General features: G+C 44.4%; 1 protein-coding gene across 6 annotated transcripts in view; it reads right to left on the bottom strand.

The window, feature by feature from the left end:
• LOC135552448 (endothelin-converting enzyme 2-like) overlaps nucleotides 1-23,899 on the bottom strand; it is a 103,933-nt gene that overhangs the window by 13,214 nt on the left and 66,820 nt on the right. For all 6 annotated transcript variants that reach the window (XM_064984087.1, XM_064984082.1, XM_064984083.1 and 3 more), the window contains 2 exons: nucleotides 22,630-22,818; nucleotides 3,773-3,915 (listed from right to left, as the gene is read on the bottom strand). In XM_064984087.1, coding sequence (XP_064840159.1) covers nucleotides 3,773-3,915; nucleotides 22,630-22,818 — 332 coding nt within the window. The remainder of the gene's footprint in view (nucleotides 1-3,772; nucleotides 3,916-22,629; nucleotides 22,819-23,899) is intronic.

Below are 23,899 nucleotides of genomic sequence, written 5' to 3' on the forward strand. Positions count from 1 at the left end.
AACACAGCGTTTGCATTAAGAAGAAGTGTATCTTTCTAAATATATGTAGAACATGTATATTTAGTCAAAGTTTATGATGTTTATTGCTGTTATCTGGCGTTAGCTGCTGGAGATATTTATAATTCCTCCGGTCATTTCTGCTGCATTTTTTGAACATGGCTCAATGTAACTGGAGATTTATGGATATAAATTGCATATTATTGAAAAAAACATAAATGTACTGTGTAACATGTGCTATTACTGTCATCTGATGAAGATTTTCAAAAGGTTAGTGAATTATTTTTCTTTTAATCCTGCGTTTGTGATTGTGCTAATTTGCATAGCCATGTGTCTACATATTGTATGTTTCCCTAGTGGTGGTTTAACATAAATATGTGCTATGTTTTCGCTGTAAAACATTTTAAAATTCTGACATGCTGGGTAGATGAACATGGTGTTTATCTTTCATTTAAGCTATTGGACTTGTTAATGTGTGGAGGTTAAATATTTTTAAGAATATTTTTGCTTTCCCTGCGCCATCGTTGTGGGCTGGGGGGGTGTGTTCCTAGTTGGGAACCCGTATCCCCTTCAGGTTTTAATCTTTATCCCCTTACACTGTGTATAAGACAGTAGTTTAGGAATTGTTAGTTAGATTACTTGTTGGTTATTACTGCATTGTCGGAACTAGAAGCACAAGCATTTCGCTACACTCGCATTAACATCTGCTAACCATGTGTATGTGACAAATAAAATTTGATTTGATTTGATTTGATCCAATAAATGGTTGATTTAGGTGCAATCTTATTGGCAGCAATATCCTTGCCCGTGAAGCCCTTTTTGTGCAAAGCAATGACGGCACGTGTTTCCTTGCAGGTAACCATGCTTGTCAGAGGAAGAACAATGATTCCAAGCACCACCCTCCTTTTGAAGCTTCCAGTCTGTTATTCAAACTCAATCAGCATGACAGAGTGATCTCCAGACTTGTCCTCGCCAACATTCACACCTATGTTAATGAGAAATTTCACTGACATGTCGTCAGCTGGTCCTTTTGTGGCAGGGCTGAAATGCAGTGGAAATGTTTTTTGGGGGACTCAGTTCATTTGCATGGCAAAGAGGGACTTTGCAATTAATCACAATTCATCTGATCACTCTTCATAACATTCTGGAGTATATGCAAATTGGCATCATACAAACTGAGGCAGCAGACTTTGTGAAAATGTATATTTGTGTCATTCAAAACTTTTCGCCATGACTGTACAGTAACATGACCTACAGCATGGTCAAGCAAGCTGCCTGCACTATTCCAGCACCATTTCAACATCATCAAATCACCTATGCTTACATGCTGACGAGACTGGGAACCCGGGTGTGTCCATGTGCGCCATCATTTTGTCCAGCCACACCAGACGCAATCAGGTTGAAATATCAAAACAAACTCTGAACCACCTATATTCATTTGGGGACAGGTCTAAACATGTGAAACATCAAATCAAAGTTAATTTGTCATGTGCGCCGAATACAACATGTATAGAACTTAGTGAAATGCATTCATGGCCATTTAGCTTGCTTGCTTGCTGTTGCTAGCTAATATGTCCAGGGATATACACATTGGGTTGTTCTTTTTGTACCCTCTACAACCACTGTGATTATTATTATTATTGACCCTGCTGGTCATCTATGGACATTTGAACATCTTGGCCATGTACTGTTATAATCTTTACCCGGCACAGCCAGAAGAGGACTGGCCACCCCTCAGAGCCTGATTCTTCTCTAGGTTTCTTCCTAAATTCCTGCCTTTTTTTCCTAGCCACCGTGCTTCTACAGCTGCATTGCTTGCTGTTTGGGGTTTTAGGCTGGGTTTCTGTATAGCACTTTGTGACATCGGCTGATGTACAAAGGGCTTTATAAATACATTTGATTGATTGATTTTACCTGAATTGCACAAGGTCCTCTACTCCGACAATTAATCCCCAGATAAAAGGGTAAACCTACCTAGATTCTAGTAATCTCTCCTCCTTCGTTCTTCTTCAGACTTTATATGACAGTTGGCAACCAACTTTAAGGGACATCACCACCACCAACTGGACTGGATTGTGGACCTCAGTTCATCTTTCTATCACCTACGTAATGTGAGCGGTGTGGTCAGTATGTCATTCTAATACAATGCAACAAAAGATAACAAAAATTATTTGTCCAATCAACAAACGCTAAATATGATGTGGTTGTCCATGGTTCTGATTTATGTGTGTGTGTGTGTGTTTGCTAAAGTAGAAAAACATGTTGACTCACCCTACTTGTAGAGAAATGTCAATATCATCCTCTCTTTCATGTTGACAAAACGGTCTATCACTGTCATACAGTACACCCTTTTATTTTTTGTTGTCCTAGGCAACTTAACGAAAATGCTTGCTCGCGAGCCTAACTTCCATTCATGGGCAACATTAGCCTTCTACATCTTCCATTTTCTCTGGCCAGGGGCACAACAATGTATGAATTAATGGTTTGATCAGAATCGCTGTTATAATCATTGGCGAAGTAAACACAAGTCCAAATCTCTACCCATGGCTAATTTAGGAAAGGGAAAATTTTAGCAAGCTGGCTAGCTTGCCAGTGGAGGACAACACAACAAGATGCAACAATTCAAGTTTTTCTGCCAATGACATATGCTTTCAAAGGGATATGATAGGACCATTCTTAGTTTAGCTCAACGCTGACTTGCAAATTTGTTTGACTTTTTTTGTCAAGGGAGGCAAGATGCTTGCTGGTTGCTCAAGATGCTGCTGCCGCTAAGGGCGGCAACAATGTCATACTTGTTTGGACCAGACAGCATCAGATAGATGGCCTACACGTAGAGAGACAGAGGGGTGCTGTTTTGCTCACTAGGATGCTTTCTCCTGTGACATACATTCAGCCTCTTGCGATTTGAAGGAAAATTATGGAGCACAGAGCCAAAAGAATAATACTTTTTACACCACCCTGGAGAGGCCCGCTGGGAATGGACAATCAAAATATTTTGCGCCCCTGCCTTTGACAAAGTGGGCACTGCTTATCACAGGGCAGCATCAGCGCTCACCTAAAAAACCCATATAGCACTGGTTGAGAGAAACAAAAATGTTAGAAATGCATCACACTGATGGTCATTATAATGCTGTATGATCCTTTCGGAAAAAGTGACCTGCAGTTATGAAGCACTGTTACATTATAAGTGTGCCTAACTCTGCTAATACTGCATTATTCTTTTATCATGGTGTATTATAATGCTGTATAATGCATTATGCATACTGGCTTCATAGAAAGTGTTATCGTAACGGTAGTTAACTTTTAGCAACTGGAAAAATATGTCTTTATCTGGTTGTGATGTGATTATTTGACCAGATAGGAATATAAAATTACATTTCCCATGACGTCTTGATCTTTGATTTTCCTGGTTGTTAAAGAAACAACTTAGTTGTAATCTGGTAATATGATGTCTTGTCATTCAGAAAACCAGTTGACAATCAGAAAATCAAGTCATAAATCTTGGTCACTTAAACCTAACCTTGTGTAGTGTAAATTGCTCAGTTCTGCCTCCAGGACAAGACTCATGACAAAAAACTGGTAGGGCAGGAGTTTTCCCTTGTCAGATTAGATTAGTCAGGAAAAACCTCTGGCCCTTAACACGGTGCATGACAGCCCATTCAGCGATGACATAATGTATTACGGGTGGGGCCTGGAGTATTTCCTGACCATGTGACCTGATCTTTGGCTGTCGGGGAATAAGGACGATCAGGTTGAGTTCCATCTAGGTCCTCACCTGCGCTCGGTCTTGTTGATCAGGTCAGACACCTGTTGCAAGTACTCCTTGGCATATAGCACCACTGGCTCTGTATCATTCAGGTCCAGAGGGGACAGGGCCGAGGACAGGTAGTCCAGCCAGTCCACCGCTGGAGCCAGCAGCTGAGGGCGAGAGAGGTTAGAGGTCACCCTTGTGAAAAAGACAGTTGAACACAAAAACAAAGTTTATAGACATTTTCAGAACTCAAGTTGCCTCATGTTGAAAGGAGTCCATGTCCCACAACACTTTTAATCTTTTCACATACAAAATTGTGTCTATCTATCCGATTCATGAGACATAATGGTGAATCCACACGACAGATCAACTTTTGTTTTTTAAGCAGTGGGAATTCCCTCCATATAGATGGTGGACTAACCACTATACCACCCACACAAGAACATTAGACTGTATTTCACGTTTGAAACAGTCTGACAAACAATTTTTTTTTGTGTGATTTAGGCTACATTACGATTCTATTCCCTTCTCCCAAAATTTGCACTCATACACTCCCCGTCATAGATTTCAAAGGCATGGACTGGTGTAAGGAATATGGTGGAAATTCCCTTCAGCCATGCTTGCTCCAATCCAATGCATTAGTGGGAGTAAACAAGTGCACACTTCTGGAGAAGGGTAGAGAATCTGAACGCAACCTTTGATTTGTAAACTATCCCTTCAAACTGGACCAAATTATCCATCATACAGAGAGAGAGACACAAAACAGTAAGAGGAGCCCTCATATATTTGCATTCCAGATCTCAGACTCAACTAAAGCCACCCCTATCCTGGAGGGTCTGTAGGGGTATTAAAGTAAAACCATCAGCCATCAGCCCCAGACACTCATTCCACTGCCTTAATCCAGAGCCGAGCACAGAGCAGGGAGGTAGAGAGATGATGGGATAAAAGAAAATTCTGGGCTGTTTAATTGTTTGGTCTTTATTGCAAACCAAAGAGACTGTGACAGTTAGTACAGTAGGACTACTTGTTTTTTTCTAACAATCCTTACGATGCATTGTAACATGTTTAAAGATTAGGGTTGTCACAATACCAGAATTTTGACTTTGAGACCAATATATTAACGCCACACCGGCAGTCAGGAGTCATGACCGTAACTAAACATCTCCAAAACTGCACTCTGATGCTGCTGATGTTCATTAGTGGCCTACCAAACTTGCTAACGGCCAGTTGCTTGTGGCCTGGTACTCAGCGCTCTATTGTCCCTTTAAATCCCTATGACATCAATGTAAATGGAATCGAAAATGAAATCAAACACTTCATGAGAGCCCTGGCAGAGTTTGAGTAGAATAGGATCACCTGTTGCGCAGCGAGAGTCAGCTTCTCATAGCTGGATGATGCATGGAATGAAATGTGTTCCTATAAACCCATGGTGACAACGTTTCTATAGGCTATGCAATTGCGTGATAAAACAGAGTTTGATGGCATTTATTAAAAAGAAGATCCCATCAGCTTCTATAGGCTAGGCCTACTATATTTATTTCTCAACTTTCCTCATTTAAAAGCATGCCTAGCCTAAGATCACCATGTGCAATGCCAAGCGTCAGGTGGAGTGGTGTAAAGCTTGCCGCCATTGGAATATGGAGCAATGAAAACGTGTTCTATGGAGTGATAGTTATACCATCTGGCAGTCCAACGGACTAATCTGGGTTTGGCGGATGCCAGGAGAATGCTACCTTCTCAATGCATAGTGCCAACTGTAAAGTTTGGTAGAGGAGGAATAATATTTTGGGTCTGTTTTTTATGGTTCGAGGTGGGCCCCTAAGTTCCAGTGAAGGGAAATCTTAACGCTATAATATACAATGACTTTCTAGATGATTCTGTGCTTCCAACTTTGTGGCAACAGTTTGGGGGAAGGCCCTTTCCTGTTTCAGCATGACAATGCCACCACACACAAAGAGAGGCCCATACATAAATAGTTTGTCGTGATCGGTGTGGAAGAACTTGACTGGCCTGCACAGGACCCTGATCTCAACCCCATCGAACACTTTTGGGATGAATTGGAACACCGACTGCGAGCCAGGTCTAATCGCCCAATATCAGTGCCCAACTCGCTAATGCTTTTGTAGCTGAATGGAAGCAAGTCCCTGCAGCAATGTTCCAACATCTAGTTTAAAGCCTTCCCATAAGAGTGGAGGCTTTTATAGCAGTTAAGGGAGGACCAAGTCCATATTAATGCACATGATTTTGGAATGAGATGTTTGAAAAGCAGGTATTCACATACTTTTGGTCATGTAGTGTATATTAGTAGGCTCTATGTAAAGACCAGATTAAATTGAGAATAGTTAGATGGGTGAGAATGTTATCATGCGCTTGTCAAATTGTGAATGAGAGACTGTGTGCAACCTGTCAAGAAACCGAGACTTTCATGCAACTTTTTTTCAAATCATCATTAGAGTTGCATCATGCAGGCTTAGAATGTATGAGATATGAAAAAATATAGCCTACGGTTTGTATCACAACTCAAGTTGCATAAATAACTCTAAATGTACCATATAGGAGGCTCTGTTATCACTGTTATGCATTAGGGGGCTCTATTAAATTTTTTGGATGAAAAACGTTCCCGTTTTAAACAAGATATTTTGTCACGAAAAGATGCTCGGCTATGCATATAATTGACAGCTTTGGAAAGAAAACACTCTGATGTTTCCAAAACTGCAAAGATATTGTCTGTGAGTGCCACAGAACTAATGTTACAGGCGAAACCCAGATAAAAATCCAACCAGGAAGTGCCGCATTTTTTGAAACTGCCTCATGCCAATGACTCCTTATATGGCTGTGAATGAGCTATGAATGAGCTTACGTTTTCCACGTATTCCCCAAGGTGTCTACAGCATTGTGACGTCTTAGCAAGGTGTCTCCCGCAGAAAATCTTGCGTAAAATACTGAGGTAGCCATTTTTACAATCGCTTCTTATGAGAAACCAATTGCCTCAACGGATATATTATCGAATAGATATGTTAAAAACACCTTGAGGATGGATCCTAAACAACGTTTGCCGTGTTTCTGTCGATATTAGGGAGTTAATTTAGAAAAAAGTTTGGCGTTGTAGTGGTGACATTTTCCGGTCGATTTCTCAGCCAAGCATGATGAACAAACGGGAGCTATTTCGCCTACAAAAATTATCTTTTTGGAAAAAAGGAACTTTTGCTATCTAACTGGGAGTCTCCTGAGTGAAAGCATTCAAAGTTCTTCAAAGGTAGATGTTAAGGGAATTTTTTTATCTATAATGACTAATTATGTATACGTTTCAATCAGGATGTACTAATCAGAATACTATTATGTTACTGTACATGTATGAATTTTCTTTCTTAATCCTAGTACTGAATATAATGTGTGTAAATATAATCAAGGATTAGAACAATGACGGTTTGTTCCTTGGTAGAAATGAATGAACTAAATCTTCAGACTGGCTAGAATGCTTGTCTACACCGGAAGACCTTGGCTCAGCCATAAATTATATTAAGGGAGACGATGTGGGAAGGCTTGAGATACTGCCTTTGTACCAGGGTGGGAGAAGAGTAGGGTTGGTACTGGAACTAATGACGTCATTTTCAGTTTATAACCTGTGGTAACCTGTATCGTGTTCAGTACTCTCGTGAATGAACTCTGCTGATTGACTTTAAGACTGGGCTCTGTCCATTATTATAGAATAAGGATCTTACAAATCCTTATGAATTGACAGAGTGTTTAATTTTAATTGGGTATTAAAACAGAGGAATTAAATTCCTGCAACAATTGGTCCTTCGAACCGGGATCTAAAATACCCGTCTCTGCCATCTGGAGGTCGTACGCCGGAAGAATCGTGCACGAGCGGGTCTGGTCCCGTTATTTAAGACCTGGCCTCTGAATTGAGGTTAAAAAACAGGCCGGTATACACCCCAGACGGTGACTAGATCCAACGAACAATGCTTTTCCCAGTCGGCAGCAAGGTTTTAGTAGCCTATATTCTCAATTCTGGGGGGATTTGAGTTTTTTTTAATTTTATTTGTACCTTTATTTAACCAGGCAAGTCAGTTAAGAATAAATTCTTATTTTCAATGACGGCCTAGGAACAGTGGGTTAACTGCCTGTTCAGGGGCAGAACAACAGATTTGTACCTTGACGGCTCGGGGGTTTGAACTTGCAACATTCCAGTTATTAGTCCAGCGCTCTGACCACTAGGCTACCCTTCATCTATTTGTATGTTTTGCCTGAAAAATACGGTCGCTAGTGTTTGTATAAGATATGAACTGAACGGTTTATATGTTGTTTAGATTGAATTGAAAAAAGAAGTCATTCAAAATAATGGCGAGACAATTTCGATGTAATACGCTATTTTGCCCAAAATGATCTGCTGGAATAATGTATTGAGATGGGAGTCGTATTTAAATAAATGTATCATAGAAGAGAAAGTCACCTAAAGTTAAATGTAGGGAATAACGGAGAGATACGATACAATTTCGTGCTATCAGGATGTTATAGTTTTTATGAATCGACTGACATACGATAAATTTGGCACAGAACATGGTACGTTTAAATGTCAGGGTATAGAAAGTTGAGAAGTTTGGTTGGTTTTACTTCGTTGATAGAATTTAAAGCAGAACTCAATCTGAATAGGGAATATATATTTTACAGAGACAGGCTGACTGCGGCTTCGGTTTACGTTGACAACCCAGTTCCTCAAATTTAAACAGAGAAAATGGGTTGTGGCATTTAGAGGGAAAATGCGTGCATTCTAGCTTAGAGTTACTTTTCAAAAGTGGCTAAAAGTTCCAAATATTTTTTTTTTAAAGGAGCTAAATATCGTAAGGATAGTCTGAAAAGATGCTACAGCTAGCAATGGAATTGCTAGGCATTCAATTGGGCTATATAGTGCAACACTTTGGACTATAAAATAGGTAAGAATAGTTGAATCGTAAAAAGTTGTGATTGTTATCCCGAGTATTGATTTTTGGTTAGGCAACGGCAGTGAATTCGAACAAGAAGTTAACGTATTCTAAAAACACTATCTGTTTTCATTACGGGGAACAAGTAAATGTCTTATCTTAAAGGCACAGTGCACGTTTATCACAGTGGTTTGATGTATGGCAGTGTATAAGATATTTTGGGACGACAATTTGAAGATAGACTGAATGAGTTACATGAAACATCGAGGGATTTAAAACGAATGATGTGAAGGGATTATCATAATTATTAGGTTTCGTTGTTGTAGTAAAAGTTTGGCTGAAGGGGATTTCCCTGTTCCCAGAGACAAGATATCTTAAAGGGGTACACTCACATATGGATTATTAGGAGTTTTAATTAGACAAGTGAATAACATATTGGGAATAGAGTCGTAATTAAAATGCTAAGTCAAAGATGAGACAGTTACTTAAATCAAAATGAATTCTAAATAATAACGAAGAGACAATTACGATTTATGCCCATCGAAATGTTTTTATAAAATTAGCGAATTTAGAGATATTGGTTGATGTTGTAAATTATAATTCAAGATTTGAACAGATGTGATAAATTAGGTTTGGTTTATCGAACCCGTACTACTGTTGCTGCAGACAACCAACAATTATTTACAATTCATTGAAAGTCGTTACGGATTGGGTCGAGGTTGAGCGCTTGTTGATGACATCACTCGCAAAACACTTTTGTTGCCACGGAAATGATGTGACTGAGGGTAACGGAGAAAATTGTTTGTCTTTTAGAAGGAAAATGCGTGCATTATTGTTTTGAGTCACTTTTCAGAAGTTGATAATAATTTCCAAATACATTTCTAAAAGTGAGTCGTCAGGATAGTCAGGAAAGATGCTAAAAACTAGCAGCTGATTCGCTAGGTGGGCATGAGATTTGTGGCGTTTATTTGGACTGTATTAGGCTATGAGAAAGGGAAACTGGATGTCTGAATCGTAAAACATCGTGATAATGGATTCTGATGGTTGTTGACTCCAGGTTTAATTGTTTATGTAACACCAGTGAATTGGAGCACTGTTTCCATTATGTGGAACAATGTTAGGGTATTAATGTTGAACAGCAACCTCGATAGAAAAACATAATTGCATATGTTTTGGGAAATTAGCTAGGTTGAATTTGATTATTTGAGCTTTTCCCCTGATACGTAGATGTCTGTAACAGGGGCAAGTTGTTTTTTTCTTGAGGAACAAGCAGATGATGATTTGTTTTATTGAGATGTAAAAGTGAGTCTCTGAGTAATTTTGTCATCTGAAGCATTATAGTAGTGAGTTTTTGTATAGTTTGTTTTTTGTTGCTAAAGGTTGTTTGTTTATTTGGTTACTGGTTATGGTCAATTTTAGGGTTTGATTTAACTTAGTTAAACATTGTGTGTTTAAGTAGGATTCCTTATTCCGGGATGGATGGAAGTTATCTAAAATATGTAAATTGAAGGAGCCATGGGAGTATGCGTTTACATTTTTATTAAATATCTGGGATTAAATTACAGATTTCTTACACTGAGAAATGTATGACATTTGCGGCAGAGGGAAAAAGTAATACATTGGATAATAATGTAATCAGGTTAATTGTATCTAAGGGTAGCATGTTCATTTAAGTAAACATATATATAGACGTTGTTTAAAACTTATGATTAATGATTTGAGTCAAAGGGAAGTTATCATTAGGTTTAGTTTATAGTTCACTTTTGAGTTTCTGAATCGAAGTAGCATAGTGAATGCTAGTTAGGCGTGTTGTGTTCTTCTTGGAAAATTGAGGTTTAGGTGTCAAACTTTTAGATGTTTCCTGGGATTGATAATCTTGAGGAGAGAGGGTGAGATTGAGGGAATAAACGACCAAATTGAAAAAGACCTGGAAGTTTATTAAGTTGTTTATTCATTAAGGTTTGCAAATATATACACATAAAACATTTGTTAGGACTATTTGTATTAGTGCAAAGGTATTTAAAGAGGCACACTCACATATGGAACTTTGAGTTTTTTTATTTTATGAGTTTTAATTACACAAGTGAATTTTTTTGATTTTAAGGATAAAGGGTTCTTTAATATGTCTAATGTAGTATGGAACATGACTATAAAAGGGTGGTATGACCTATTGACCTTGTCATGGCTATCTTTTGAGGTCTGATCAGCCTCAGGGGACAGCCATTTGTATAATGACTTTGTGGTCAGTCGGGTTACTAATTTTAAGGTAAATTAATTATAATGGAGTTTTAGTTTGGGGTTTAGAATTATTGTTTGAATCACTGAAGAGAAAGTGTTTCAGGATTCTGTTTTACAATATTAGCTGTGAAGTTTTTGAATTGGCTATTATTGATTTGATATTACAACATAAAATAATTATATTTATCATTGAGAATAAATAGGGGTGATAAATTACTATAGATAAGGTATTCCACACTATGCAACATATATTCAAGTCATGTTATTGTCAGATAGAATACTGAATATCCCTGAAGGAAAGAGCTTGTAAGTGTAGGAAGGATTTTGATATGGTTAGCATTTATTTTGGCTCTGTTTGACTATTAGGAGTTCTTAAAATAGTATTACATTTAACAGGATATCTGTGATGATTTAGGATTATTGTAAGGATTAAGATAGATTGATTAAGGAAATGTAAGGACTTTAGAGATTGCCACTTATAGACATGTTTTTTCTAAAATCAATGATTTTAGATAGTCAAACAGTGAGACGCTTAGTGGCATTTTGAGAGATAGGAGAGAAAGAAATTACTGTTTAAATCGGTAAATATATATATTTAAGAACATATATAAATAGCACAGATACTTCTTAAACTAGATAAGGCACTTGACAGAGAATTGATACAGGATTGAGATGAATGGATGCCCAAGGGAGAATTGGACATACATGATAATGTCAGAAAATAAGGATCATTTACTAATCCTACCTAAGTCATTATTGATAGGGCATATATGGTTGTTACCTCGGCAGCGCCAGGTATCAAAAGGGGGGTGGGTAAGTTAGTGGCCTATTGGATAAGAAATAGGCATAGAAGTTAAAGATATAATCAGATAAAACATATGAGAAACTGTTTGTTAACCAAGCCTGTATGTCCAGGATTTTATGCATTACAGGTGAAGTCACTCAATCCAGTCCCCGAGGCTTGTTGGGGGGACCATACCAAGGACTCCTGGTGACAGCTAGCTGAAAGAGCTACCCAGATTCATATCACATGGCGGGAAGGTAAGACACCTCGACACTGTCGAACAATAAACAGTGTTTGAGAGGAGAACTGGAATTAACAGAATTCCGGGGGCCATCTCTCGAATGAAGTAAATCCTTCCTGTCCTATCACCCCTGTTTTTGTTCATAGAAGTGAAGGTGTGTCTGGCTGGCTCTTGCTAGTGATGTGTTCTCAGGGAGAGGGTGGGGTTTCACATGGAAGCTGTTCGTCTGAGCTGTCTTATTGTGGGTGCCATATTCCTGATACAGCACGTCCTACTTGAGTATGCGGAGAGTAGTAATTTGACCCATGGTTTAGACGATGAAGATTTTGTTCCAAAACAAGCATAAGAGATCCCTAGATCTGGGTAGACAGGAAGTTAGCGTAGAGGTTGGGAAGGATCTCTCAATGGAGTTTTATGTAGACCAAATGGGGTCTCTAACTACATGGCAGTCTAGGACTCTGAGCCATTATGGTATATTTCGGTGCAGGTCCCCATATTGATCGTGGACACAGGTCATAGCTCATTTGGAGAGAGAGGGCTATATGAATCCACTCACCCAGTATGGAAGGAGGTGGAGTATAGTGAAGGTGAGAGTTTTTGATTGTAATCCGGAGAGAGGGATGTATTGCATAAAGATACGCCTAACCCTTTAAACAGTAATGAAGGAGGATCTAGGGTTGTGGTATGATGGATATGACCAGTTCTTGACACCCTAGTACGGTTCCGGGTAGAGGAGGTTAGGCCAGTATGGTAAAGCTGTTCACGAAAGCAGGAATGCCAGATAATGACAATTGCATTGACTTGCACGATTTATATCCACAGGTTCCTCCCTTTACAGTGACCGGAGGAGATTATTACCGTTTGGCCCAGTACAGTACTCTTGGGAAATGTCAGGGTGAGGTTTTACCGGCAGATTGGACAGGATTATGCTCCCTTGTACATTTGGGAATGCCTTTCACACTTATTCAACACCAAGACATGAAGTTTTAGCCAAACGGGGGAAAGAACTACTCCATCTGAGTCTTTTGATGACAAAGTATACATTGATAACATTGGGGTTCCACGGGGGGTGCCAGATGAGTTCAAAGCAAGAGATAAGAATCCTAGCAGGATTAGAGTTAAGAATTTCCAGGTGGTCTATTCTCAATAGGAACGTGGACTGGATTAATTATATTTATTATAATCAACTGCGTTTTACCAATTGTACCAGAGATGCTATTAAAGGTTTTGCAGAACAGACTGAAGCAACCAGACTGATGGCTTGGCAGAATATAATTGCATTAGATATGTTATTGGCTGAAAAGGGAGAAGTATGCGTGATTATCTGGACCATGTTTGTGCTTACATCTCAAATAACACAGCTCCGGATGAATCAGTGCCCGAAGCCTCAGCTGGTTTGACCACCCTGGCTCACGGTTTGGCAGAAAACTCTGGGGTGGATACTTCTCTGACTAATTGGTTTGATAGTATGTTTGGAAAATGGAAAAATATTATGATCACTGTATTATGGGCTACATTCACCTGTGTGACTGTTTTAGTTTTATGGGGCTGTTATCTAATTCCCTGTGTACGAGGCCTTATTTCCAGGACTCTGGAGAAATTGATGACGATAGATGGTGAGGTACCAGCGGATTCCAGGTTCTGACCCGTGGAGTGCTGAATGCATGTCTACAGAACAAGTGGATGAATCTGGATCCTTCATTTGCGGGGAATTTATGTTTGAGGAGACCATTTTTGATGTTTAGGGAGGTTAGGTTGTATCCTGTTTCAATATTAAACCGTTTTTTTAATGAAAATTGTCATGAAAATCTAGATAAGAAGAGTTGGAAGATTCTAATGTAGGCCTAAGAAACAGTCAGTGCGAATGCAAGTAGTGGGTTATGTGATGTGATGTTTGATGTCAATAAATATTTCTAATAAAAATAGAAATAGGCTTTTTAATATTACAATATAACTACATGTGTGATTGGATGTATAATATTTAATCAAAGGGTGGATATGTTAACCTCTTGAACCTCTGGGGGCAGTATTTCATTTTTGGATGAAAAACGTTCCCATTTTAAACAAGATATTTTGTCCCGAAAAGATGCTTTACTATGCATATAATTGACAGCTTTGGAAAGAAAACACTGACGTTTCCAAAACTGCAAAGATATTGTCTGTGAGTGCCCCAGAACTATTGCTACAGGCGAAACCAAGATGAAATTTCATACAGGAAGTGAGCCAGATTTTGGAGGCGCTGTGTTCCAATGTCTCCTCATATGGTTGTGAATGCGCAAGGAATGAGCCTACACTTTCTGTCGTTTCCCCAAGGTGTTTGCAGCATTGTGACGTATTTGTAGGCATATCATTGGAAAATTGACCATAAGAGACTACATTTACCAGGTGTCCGCTCGGTGTCCTCCGTCGAAATTGGTGCGTCTTTTTCAGCTGCTGGTATTTTTCCATGCGATTCTGAGGGGAAAGCAGGCTTCCACGAACTGCATATCAATGAAGAGATATGTGAAAAAACACCTTGAGGATTGATTCCAAACAACGTTTGCCATGTTTCGGTCGATATTATGGAGTTAATTCGGAAAAAGTTTGAAGTTTTGGTGACTGAATTTTCAGTTCGTTTCGGTAGCCAAATGTGATGTACAAAACGGAGCGATTTCTCCTACACAAAGATTCTTTCAGGAAAAACTGAACATTTGCTATGTAACTGAGAGTCTCCTCATTGAAAACATCCGAAGCTCTTCAAAGGTAAATGATTTTATTTATTTGGTTATCTGGTTTTTGTGAACATGTTGCGTGCTAAATGCTACTCAAAATGCTAAGCTAGCTTAGCATACTCTTGCACAAATTAGTGATTTGCTATGGTTCAAAAGCATATTTTGAAAATCTGAGATGACAGTGTTGTTAAGAAAAGGCTAAGCTTGAGAGCAGGTGCATTATTTTCATTTTATTTGCGATTTTCAGAAATCGTTAACGTTGCGTTATGCTAATGAGCCTGAGGCTTTATTCACGATCCCGGATCCGGGGTGGGGAGTATCAAGAGGTTAAAGCCTCACAAAAAAATCCACCTCACATATGTACCTCTCTTGCCCTTTCTCTCTCTCTCATACATACTGTCACGAATCCCGCCGAAGATGGTGCCTCTTCCTGTTCGGGCGGCGCTCGGCACTCGTCGTCGCCGGCCGGCCTACTAGCTGCCATCGATTCCCTTTCCTTTTGTTTCTGTTAGCTGGGTCTAACAGGGACCACTACCCTCCACCCACCATTCATAGAAGTCTTAACAGAAGCCCACACCACTGAATGGAGTCAGCAGGAGCAGCGACCACCCCTCTCCCAACTATGGAAGAGCGCGTCCATCATCATTCAGCTGTCCTCCATCGGATCGGTTCAGCGATGTACCAGGTGATGGAGAGGATGGAGCGATGGGAGAGGAGTGGTCTACCGACGTCTACCCCAGCTCCCCCACAGACGACGGCACCCACTCCACCTACATCGTCATCTGGGTCCAGCACATTGAGTCTCTCTCCCCCGAGGGAGCACGATGGAGCTGCGGCTGGGTGCCAGCGATTTTTGCTCCAGCTCGAGCTCTACCTGGCTACCGTGCGTCCGACTTCCTCGGGTGAGGAGAGTGTGAGCCTCCTCGTCTCCTGTTTGTCGGGTAGGGCCCTGGACTGGGCCAACGCTGTCTGGAACAGCCCAGACTCGGCTCGGGACCACTACCCGGTGAGCAACTGTTCCACCTCATACAGGAGATGAGGATTGCGCAGGACTTCGCGTTGGAGTTCCGGACCCTGGCTGCTGGTGCGGGGTGGAGTGACAGGGCCCTGATGGACCATTAACGATGCAGCCTCCGGGAGGACGTCCGCCGGTAGCTAGCTTGTCGGGACACCACACTCTCCCTCCCTCTTCGTCCGCCCACGTGTTCTCGCACACCCCGAGAGCTTCTGGTCAGCGGGGTGGTGGCACCGGGATCCTCATCTCTCCCAAGTGGTCATTCTCTCTCTCTCCCCTTACCCATCTATCTATCGCCTCCTTTGAATTCCATGCTGTCACAGTTACCAGCCCTTTCAAGCTTAACATCCTTATCATTTATCGCCCTCCAGGTTCCCTCGGAGAGTTCATCAATGAGCTTGATGCCTTGATAAGCTCCTTTCCTGAGGACGGCTCACCTCTCACAGTCCTGGGCGACTTTAACCTCCCCACGTCTACCTTTGACTCATTCCTCTCTGCCTCCTTCTTTCCACTCCTCTCCTCTTTTGACCTCACCCTCTCACCTTCCCCCCTACTCACAAGGCAGGCAATACGCTCGACCTCATCTTTACTAGATGCTGTTCTTCCACTAACCTCATTGCAACTCCCCTCCAAGTCTCCGACCACTACCTTGTATCCTTTTCCCTCTCGCTCTCATCCAACACTTCCCACACTGCCCCTACTCGGATGGTATCGCGCCGTCCCAACCTTCGCTCTCTCTCCCCCGCTACTCTCTCCTCTTCCATCCTATCATCTCTTCCCTCTGCTCATACCTTCTCCAACCTTTCTCCTGAGTCTGCCTCCTCAACCCTCCTCTCTTCCCTTTCTGCATCCTTTGACTCTCTATGTCCCCTATCCTCCAGGCCGGCTCGGTCCTCCCCTCCCGCTCCGTGGCTCGATGACTCATTGCGAGCTCACAGAACAGAGCTCCGGGCAGCCGAGCGGAAATGGAGGAAAACCCGCCTCCCTGCGGACCTGGCATCCTTTCACTCCCTCCTCTCTACATTTTCCTCCTCTGTCTCTGCTGCTAAAGCCACTTTCTACCACTCTAAATTCCAAGCATCTGCCTCTAACCCTAGGAAGCTCTTTGCCACCTTCTCCTCCCTCCTGAATCCTCCTCCCCCCCTCCTCCCTCTCTGCAGATGACTTCGTCAACCATTTTGAAAAGAAGGTCGACGACATCCGATCCTCGTTTGCTAAGTCAAACGACACCGCTGGTTCTGCTCACACTGCCCTACCCTGTGCTCTGACCTCTTTCTCCCCTCTCTCTCCAGATGAAATCTCGCTTCTTGTGACGGCCGGCCGCCCAACAACCTGCCCGCTTGACCCTATCCCCTCCTCTCTTCTCCAGACCATTTCCGGGGACCTTCTCCCTTACCTCACCTCGCTCATCAACTCATCCCTGACCGCTGGCTACGTCCCTTCCGTCTTCAAGAGAGCGAGAGTTGCACCCCTTCTGAAAAAACCTACACTCGATCCCTCCGATGTCAACAACTACAGACCAGTATCCCTTCTTTCTTTTCTCTCCAAAACTCTTGAACGTGCCGTCCTTGGCCAACTCTCCCACTATCTCTCTCAGAATGACCTTCTTGATCCAAATCAGTCAGGTTTCAAGACTAGTCATTCAACTGAGACTGCTCTTCTCTGTATCACGGAGGCGCTCCGCACTGCTAAAGCTAACTCTCTCTCCTCTGCTCTCATCCTTCTAGACCTATCGGCTGCCTTCGATACTGTGAACCATCAGATCCTCCTCTCCACCCTCTCCGAGTTGGGCATCTCCGGCGCGGCCCACGCTTGATTGCGTCCTACCTGACAGGTCGCTCCTACCAGGTGGCGTGGCGAGAATCTGTCTCCTCGCCACGCGCTCTCACCACTGGTGTCCCCCAGGGCTCTGTTCTAGGCCCTCTCCTATTCTCGCTATACACCAAGTCACTTGGCTCTGTCATAACCTCACATGGTCTCTCCTATCATTGCTATGCAGACGACACACAATTAATCTTCTCCTTTCCCCCTTCTGATGACCAGGTGGCGAATCGCATCTCTGCATGTCTGGCAGACATATCAGTGTGGATGACGGATCACCACCTCAAGCTGAACCTCGGCAAGACGGAGCTGCTCTTCCTCCGGGGGAAGGACTGCCCGTTCCATGATCTCGCCATCACGGTTGACAACTCCATTGTGTCCTCCTCCCAGAGCGCTAAGAACCTTGGCGTGATCCTGGACAACACCCTGTCGTTCTCAACCAACATCATGGCGGTGGCCCGTTCCTGTAGGTTCATGCTCTACAACATCCGCAGAGTACGACCCTGCCTCACACAGGAAGCGGCGCAGGTCCTAATCCAGGCACTTGTCATCTCCCGTCTGGATTACTGCAACTCGCTGTTGGCTGGGCTCCCTGCCTGTGCCATTAAACTGCTACAACTCATCCAGAACGCCGCAGCCCGTCTGGTGTTCAACCTTCCCAAGTTCTCTCACGTCACCCCGCTCCTCCGCTCTCTCCACTGGCTTCCAGTTGAAGCTCGCATCCGCTACAAGACCATGGTGCTTGCCTACGGAGCTGTGAGGGGAACGGCACCGCAGTACCTCCAGGCTCTGATCAGGCCCTACACCCAAGCAAGGGCACTGCGTTCATCCACCTCTGGCCTGCTCGCCTCCCTACCATTGAGGAAGTACAGTTCCCGCTCAGCCCAGTCAAAACTGTTCGCTGCTCTGGCCCCCCAATGGTGGAACAAACTCCCTCACGACGCCAGGACAGCGGAGTCAATCACCACCTTCCGGAGACACCTGAAACCCCACCTCTTCAAGGAATACCTAGGATAAGATAAGTAATCCTTCTCACCACCCCCCCTTAATGATTTAGATGCACTATTGTAAAGTGGCTGTTCCACTGGATGTCAGAAGGTGAATTCACCAATTTGTAAGTCGCTCTGGATAAGAGCGTCTGCTAAATGACTTAAATGTAAAAATGTAATGAACTTATAGACATGTCGATTCGACTGGACAACCTGCTAGCTGCCTGCAGGCGTTCAGAAGGGGTCCCGTCAATTCCACTTTCCAGCCCTCCCGCTCAAACTCCGATGGAGTTGGGAGGAGCTGCTTCTAGGGGGACCGGAGGAGGAGGCTCCTCCTGCGCCTACTGTGGCCGGAGAGGACACACTTCGGACCGGTGCTGGAGGAGTCCCTCTGGGAGTTGAGCTGGCAGGCGGAACACTTCTCAGCCACCCCAGGTGAGTAGGCACCAAACTCACCCAGAGCTCCCTGTTGGTCACATGTTTTTCTTTATTTTGTTCCCTGTGTTTTCCCCATCTCTCCAGCATAAGGCGCTAGTCGATTCAGGCGCAGCTGGGAGTTTTATGGATCGCGGACTCGCCCGTAAGTTGGGTATTCCGTTGGTGCAGATAGACCCACCTTTCCACGTGCACTCCTTAGATAGCCGACCGTTAGGGTCAGGGCTGGTCAGGGAGGCCACAATTCTGCTGAACATGGTAACGCAGGGGGATCATAGGGAGCAGATTAGTTTCTACCTTATTGATTCACCTGGGTTTCCAGTGGTGTTGGGGGTTCCAAGACTGGCTATTCACAATCCCCTCAGTTCCTGGAGACAGGGGGCTCTTCAGGGGTGATCAGACGAGTGTTCAGGTAGGTGTATGGGAGTTTCCATCGGTGCGCATTCCCCCAGAATATGCCGATTTGGCTATCGCTTTTAGTAAGTAAAAGGCAACCAAATTACCACCCCATCGACGGCCGGATTGCGTGATAAACCTCCAGGAGAATGCTGCACTTCCCCATTGTCACAGGAGGAGACGTTGGCTATGGAGACATATGTCACGGAAGCTCTGAGACAGGGGTACATTCTTTTTTGTGAGGAAAAAGGAGGGACGACTGCATCCGTGCATTGATTATCGAGCTCTCAATTCGATCACAGTGGGATTTAGTTATCCGTTACCTATCATAGCTACGGCGGTGGAATCATTCCACGGAGTGCATTTCTTCACAAAACTGGACCTGAGGAGCGCGTATAATCTGGTGCGTATTCAGGGAAGGATACGAGTGGAAAACAGCGTTTAGTACCACATCAGGGCACTATGAGTACCTCGTCATGCCGTATGGGTTGAAGAATGCTCCAGCCATCTTCCAATCCTTTGTAGATGAGATTCTCAGGGACTTGCACGGGCAGGGTGTGGTAGTCTATATTGATGACATCTTGATTTATTCTGCCACACGTGCCGCGCATGTCTCCCTGGTGCGCAAGGTCCTTGGTCGACTGCTGGAGCATGACCTATACGTCTTGACTGAGAAATGTGTGTTCTCCAAACAAGCTGTTTCCTTCCTCGCATTTCCACCTCGGGGGTGGTGATGGAGTGTGACCGCGTTAACGCTGTGCGTAATTGGCCGACTCCGACCACGGTAAAGGAGGTGCAGCGGTTTTTAGGGTTTGCCAATTACTACCGGAGGTTTATCTGGGGTTTTGGCCAAGTGGCGGCGCCCATTACCTCACTGCTGAAGGGCGGGCCAGGGGCGTCTACGGTGGTCGGCCGAGGCCGATGGAGCCTACAACCAGTTGAAGGCGCTGTTTACTGAAGCTCCCGTGTTTACTGAAGCTCCAGCATCCGAACCCTCCGTTAGCATTCATAGGGGAGGTAGATGCGTCCGAGGCTGGGGTTGGTACCGTGCTGTCACAGCGCTCGGGCACGCCACCGAAGTTCAGCCCCTGCGCTTTCTTTTCCAAGAAGCTGGGTCCGGCGGAGAGGAACTATGATGTGGGGGACCAGGAGTTACTAGCTATGGTAAAAGCCCTGAAGGTGTGGAGGCACTGGCTAGAGGGGGCTAAACACCCTTTCCTCATCTGGACTGACCACCGCAATTTGGAGTATATTCGAGCAGCGAGGAGACTGAATCCACGTCAGGGTAGGTGGGCCATGTTCTTTACACGCTTTAGATTTACGATCTCTTATAGACCAGGTTCCCTTAACACTAAGGCTAACGCGCTGTCCAGTCTCTAATGACACCGAGAACCGGTCCATCGATCCCACTCCCATCCTTCCAGCCTCTCGGCTGGTGGCCCCGGTGGTATGGGAGGTGGACGCTGACATCGAGCGGGCGTTGAGGGTTGAACCTGTGCCTTCACAGTGTCCGACCGGTCTTCGGTACGTGCCGCTTGGTGTTCGTGATAAATTGATTTGGTGGGCTCACACACTACCTTCTTCGGGTCATCCGGGGATTGATAGGACAGTGCGGGGTCTTAGGGGGAAATACTGGTGGCCCACCTTAGCTAAGGATGTGAAGCTCTATGTCTCTTCCTGTTTGGTATGCGCTCAGAGTAAGGCTCCTAGGCATCTGCCAAGAGGAAAGTTACAACCCCTCCCGGTTCCACAACGGCCATGGTCTCATCTCTCGGTAGATTTTCTTACTGATCTTCCCCCATCTCAGGGGAACACTACCGTTCTGGTCATTGTGGATCGGTTCTCTAAGTCCTGCCGTCTCCTCCCATTGCCTGGTCTCCCTATGGCCCTACAAACTGCTGAGGCTCTATTTACCCACGTCTTCCGGCACTACGGGGTTCCAGAGGACATCGTATCTAATCAAGGTCCCCAGTTCACGTCCCGGGTTTGGAGGGCGTTTATGGACCGTCTGGGGGTCTCGGTCAGCCTTACCTCTGGTTATCACCCCGAAAGTAATGGGCAGGTGGAGAGAGTAAACCAGGAAGTGGGTAGGTTTCTGAGGTTGTATTGCCAGGACCGGCCAGGAGAATGGGCGAGGTACATCCCGTGGGCAGAGTTGGCCCAGAACTCACTTCCACGAACATGTTGCCATTCGAATGTGTACTGGGCTACCAGCCGGTCCTGGCCCCGTGGCATCAGAGTCAAACCGAAGCTCCTGCGGTGGAGGAGTGGGTACAGCGCTCTAGAGAGACCTGGCAGGAAGTCCAGGATTCTCTCAGGCAGGCCAGTGAACGGCAGAAAAGGAGCGCTGACCACCACCGCAGTGAGGCCCCTGTGTTCACACCAGGGGACAGGGTCTGGCTCTCGACCCGAAACCTGCCCCTCCGCCTGCCCTGCCGGAAACAAGGTGTGTTATAGATTGCAACTTCCCTCTTACTATCGCATTAACCCCTCGTTTCATGTGTCTCTCCTCAGGCCGGTGGTAGCTGGTCCCCTACAAGAAGGTGAGGTACAGGAGGTCCCTCTGCCCCCTCTGGACATCGAGGGGTCCCCGGTGTACACGGTACAAGCTATTCTGGACTTGAGACGCCGGGTGAGGGGCCTGCAGTTCCTCGTGGACTGGGAGGGGTACAGTCCGGAGGAGAGGTGCTGGGTACCGGGGAGGGACATTTTAGATCCTTCCCTCTTGAGGGATTTCCACCGCCTCCACCCGGATCGCCCCGCGCCTCGTCCTCCGGGTCGTCATCGAGGCCGGGGTCGGCGCGCAGCGGGAGCCGCACATCAGGGAGGGGGGGTCCTGTCACGGATCCCGCCGAAGATGGTGCCTCTTCCTGTTCGGGCGGCGCTCGGCGGTCGTCGCCGCCGGCCTACAAGCTGCTATTGATTCCCTTTCCTTTTGTTTCTGTTAGTTGGGTCTAATTGGTTACACCTGTTTTGAGTTTAGTTTTGTTTGTAGGCTATTTAAGGGCACTAGGCCCGCTGGTTATTGTGTGGGCTTGTTCTCTGTTTTATGGTGTTGGTTGATTATTGTGATCTCTATTTTTCCGGACAGTTTTAGTCCTCTTTATTTGGATGGGTTGTTTCATGCGCCCTTGTGTTTTGCATGTCCGTTTTGCCGCTGTCATTGGAATAAAAGATCCACGTACGGAACTACTGCTCTCTGCGCTTGACTCCTCCACCCACCATTCATAGAAGTCTTAACACATACTCGCGTCCAAGCAACTGCATGCACATGGAAGCCCACTTGCTCTCTCTTTGTAACCCCCACCCGACAGACGCACACACACCTGCAGCTCGGCGATGGTGATCTTGTGGTAGATCTTCTCCTCATCTCGACGTTTGTCCTGCGGTACTGTGATGTTGGCGAGCGCTGTTTCAAAGTCCAGGATCTGCTGCATCTGGCTTTGCGTGGAGTTCTTATCCCCCCCCAACAGCAGGCTCAGCTCCACCATGTAGTCCAGATACGCCTTCAACACCTGGGAATGGATACAGGATAATCTCAGGGTCGTGTCCAGTCACCACCAAATGTAAGACAACGGTCAGTAACAGAGTAAAAAGGGTAGGTACCATCATAAATGCCCTTTTTTGTTTTCCATTGCAAACCCTTCACTGGATTTTGTTATAGCCCTGCTCTAATTAGGGTTAACACACCTGATTCTAATCAGCTGCTGTCTTAGGACCTTGATTAGCTGAATCACAAGTGCTATAGTAGGTCTGGAACAAAAGACTGCACATCTAGTTGGTCTCCAAGAGGAGGGTTGGCCACCCACGGGTAATGCTGCAGACTAGAGTAAGGCCAGGAGTTTTTCTTGACCACCTGACCTGATCAGAAAAAAACTCTGACTACAGTGACTATAACTAGGGCCCAGAGTTTTTTCCTAGTGAAACACCATTGATTAGTCAAAGTTGGCTCTACACTGGTGTGGTACAGTCACAAGAGAATGAGAGCTATCAAAATGAAATACCCGCTGCTGGATTTATTTCTGTGGAAGATTTCAGTCTTTCCAGTTCGTTGTAAAGTGACCTAGTATTCTCTCAGCCAGTTATGGTAAAATATACCTGGTATGTTTCAGAGCGATTTGTGACAGGCTATGTGGAGGGGAAAGTAGAATGGAACAACAATATGCACGTCAACATTTAGATAAACAGGTAATGGATGATGCGAGCTACCCCTGCCACGGAAGCCTGTGCAGATACAGCAGGAGAGGAAGCCGCCATCTTCTGCAGACAGTACGACATTATATTTTGTGTTTTAATGATGTGAAGCTTGAAATGCCAAACTAAATTCCCAACGCTTGGAATAATAAAGGTGTGTATTTTAAAGTAATCACAGGCGGCCGGTGGCACCTTGATTGGGGAGGACAGGCTCATAGTAATGGCTGGAATGGAATCAACGGAATGTTAACCAACACATTACACACATGGTTTCCATGTTTGATGCCATTCCATTTTTGCCATTCCAGACGTTATTATGAGCCGTCCTCCCCTCAGCAGCCTCCTGTGACATTAATATATGGGGCGGCAGTGTAGCCTAGTGGTTAGAGCATTGGACTAGAA

Source organism: Oncorhynchus masou, chromosome 13 (assembly GCF_036934945.1).
Source record: "Oncorhynchus masou masou isolate Uvic2021 chromosome 13, UVic_Omas_1.1, whole genome shotgun sequence".
Taxonomy (NCBI): Eukaryota; Metazoa; Chordata; class Actinopteri; order Salmoniformes; family Salmonidae; genus Oncorhynchus; species Oncorhynchus masou.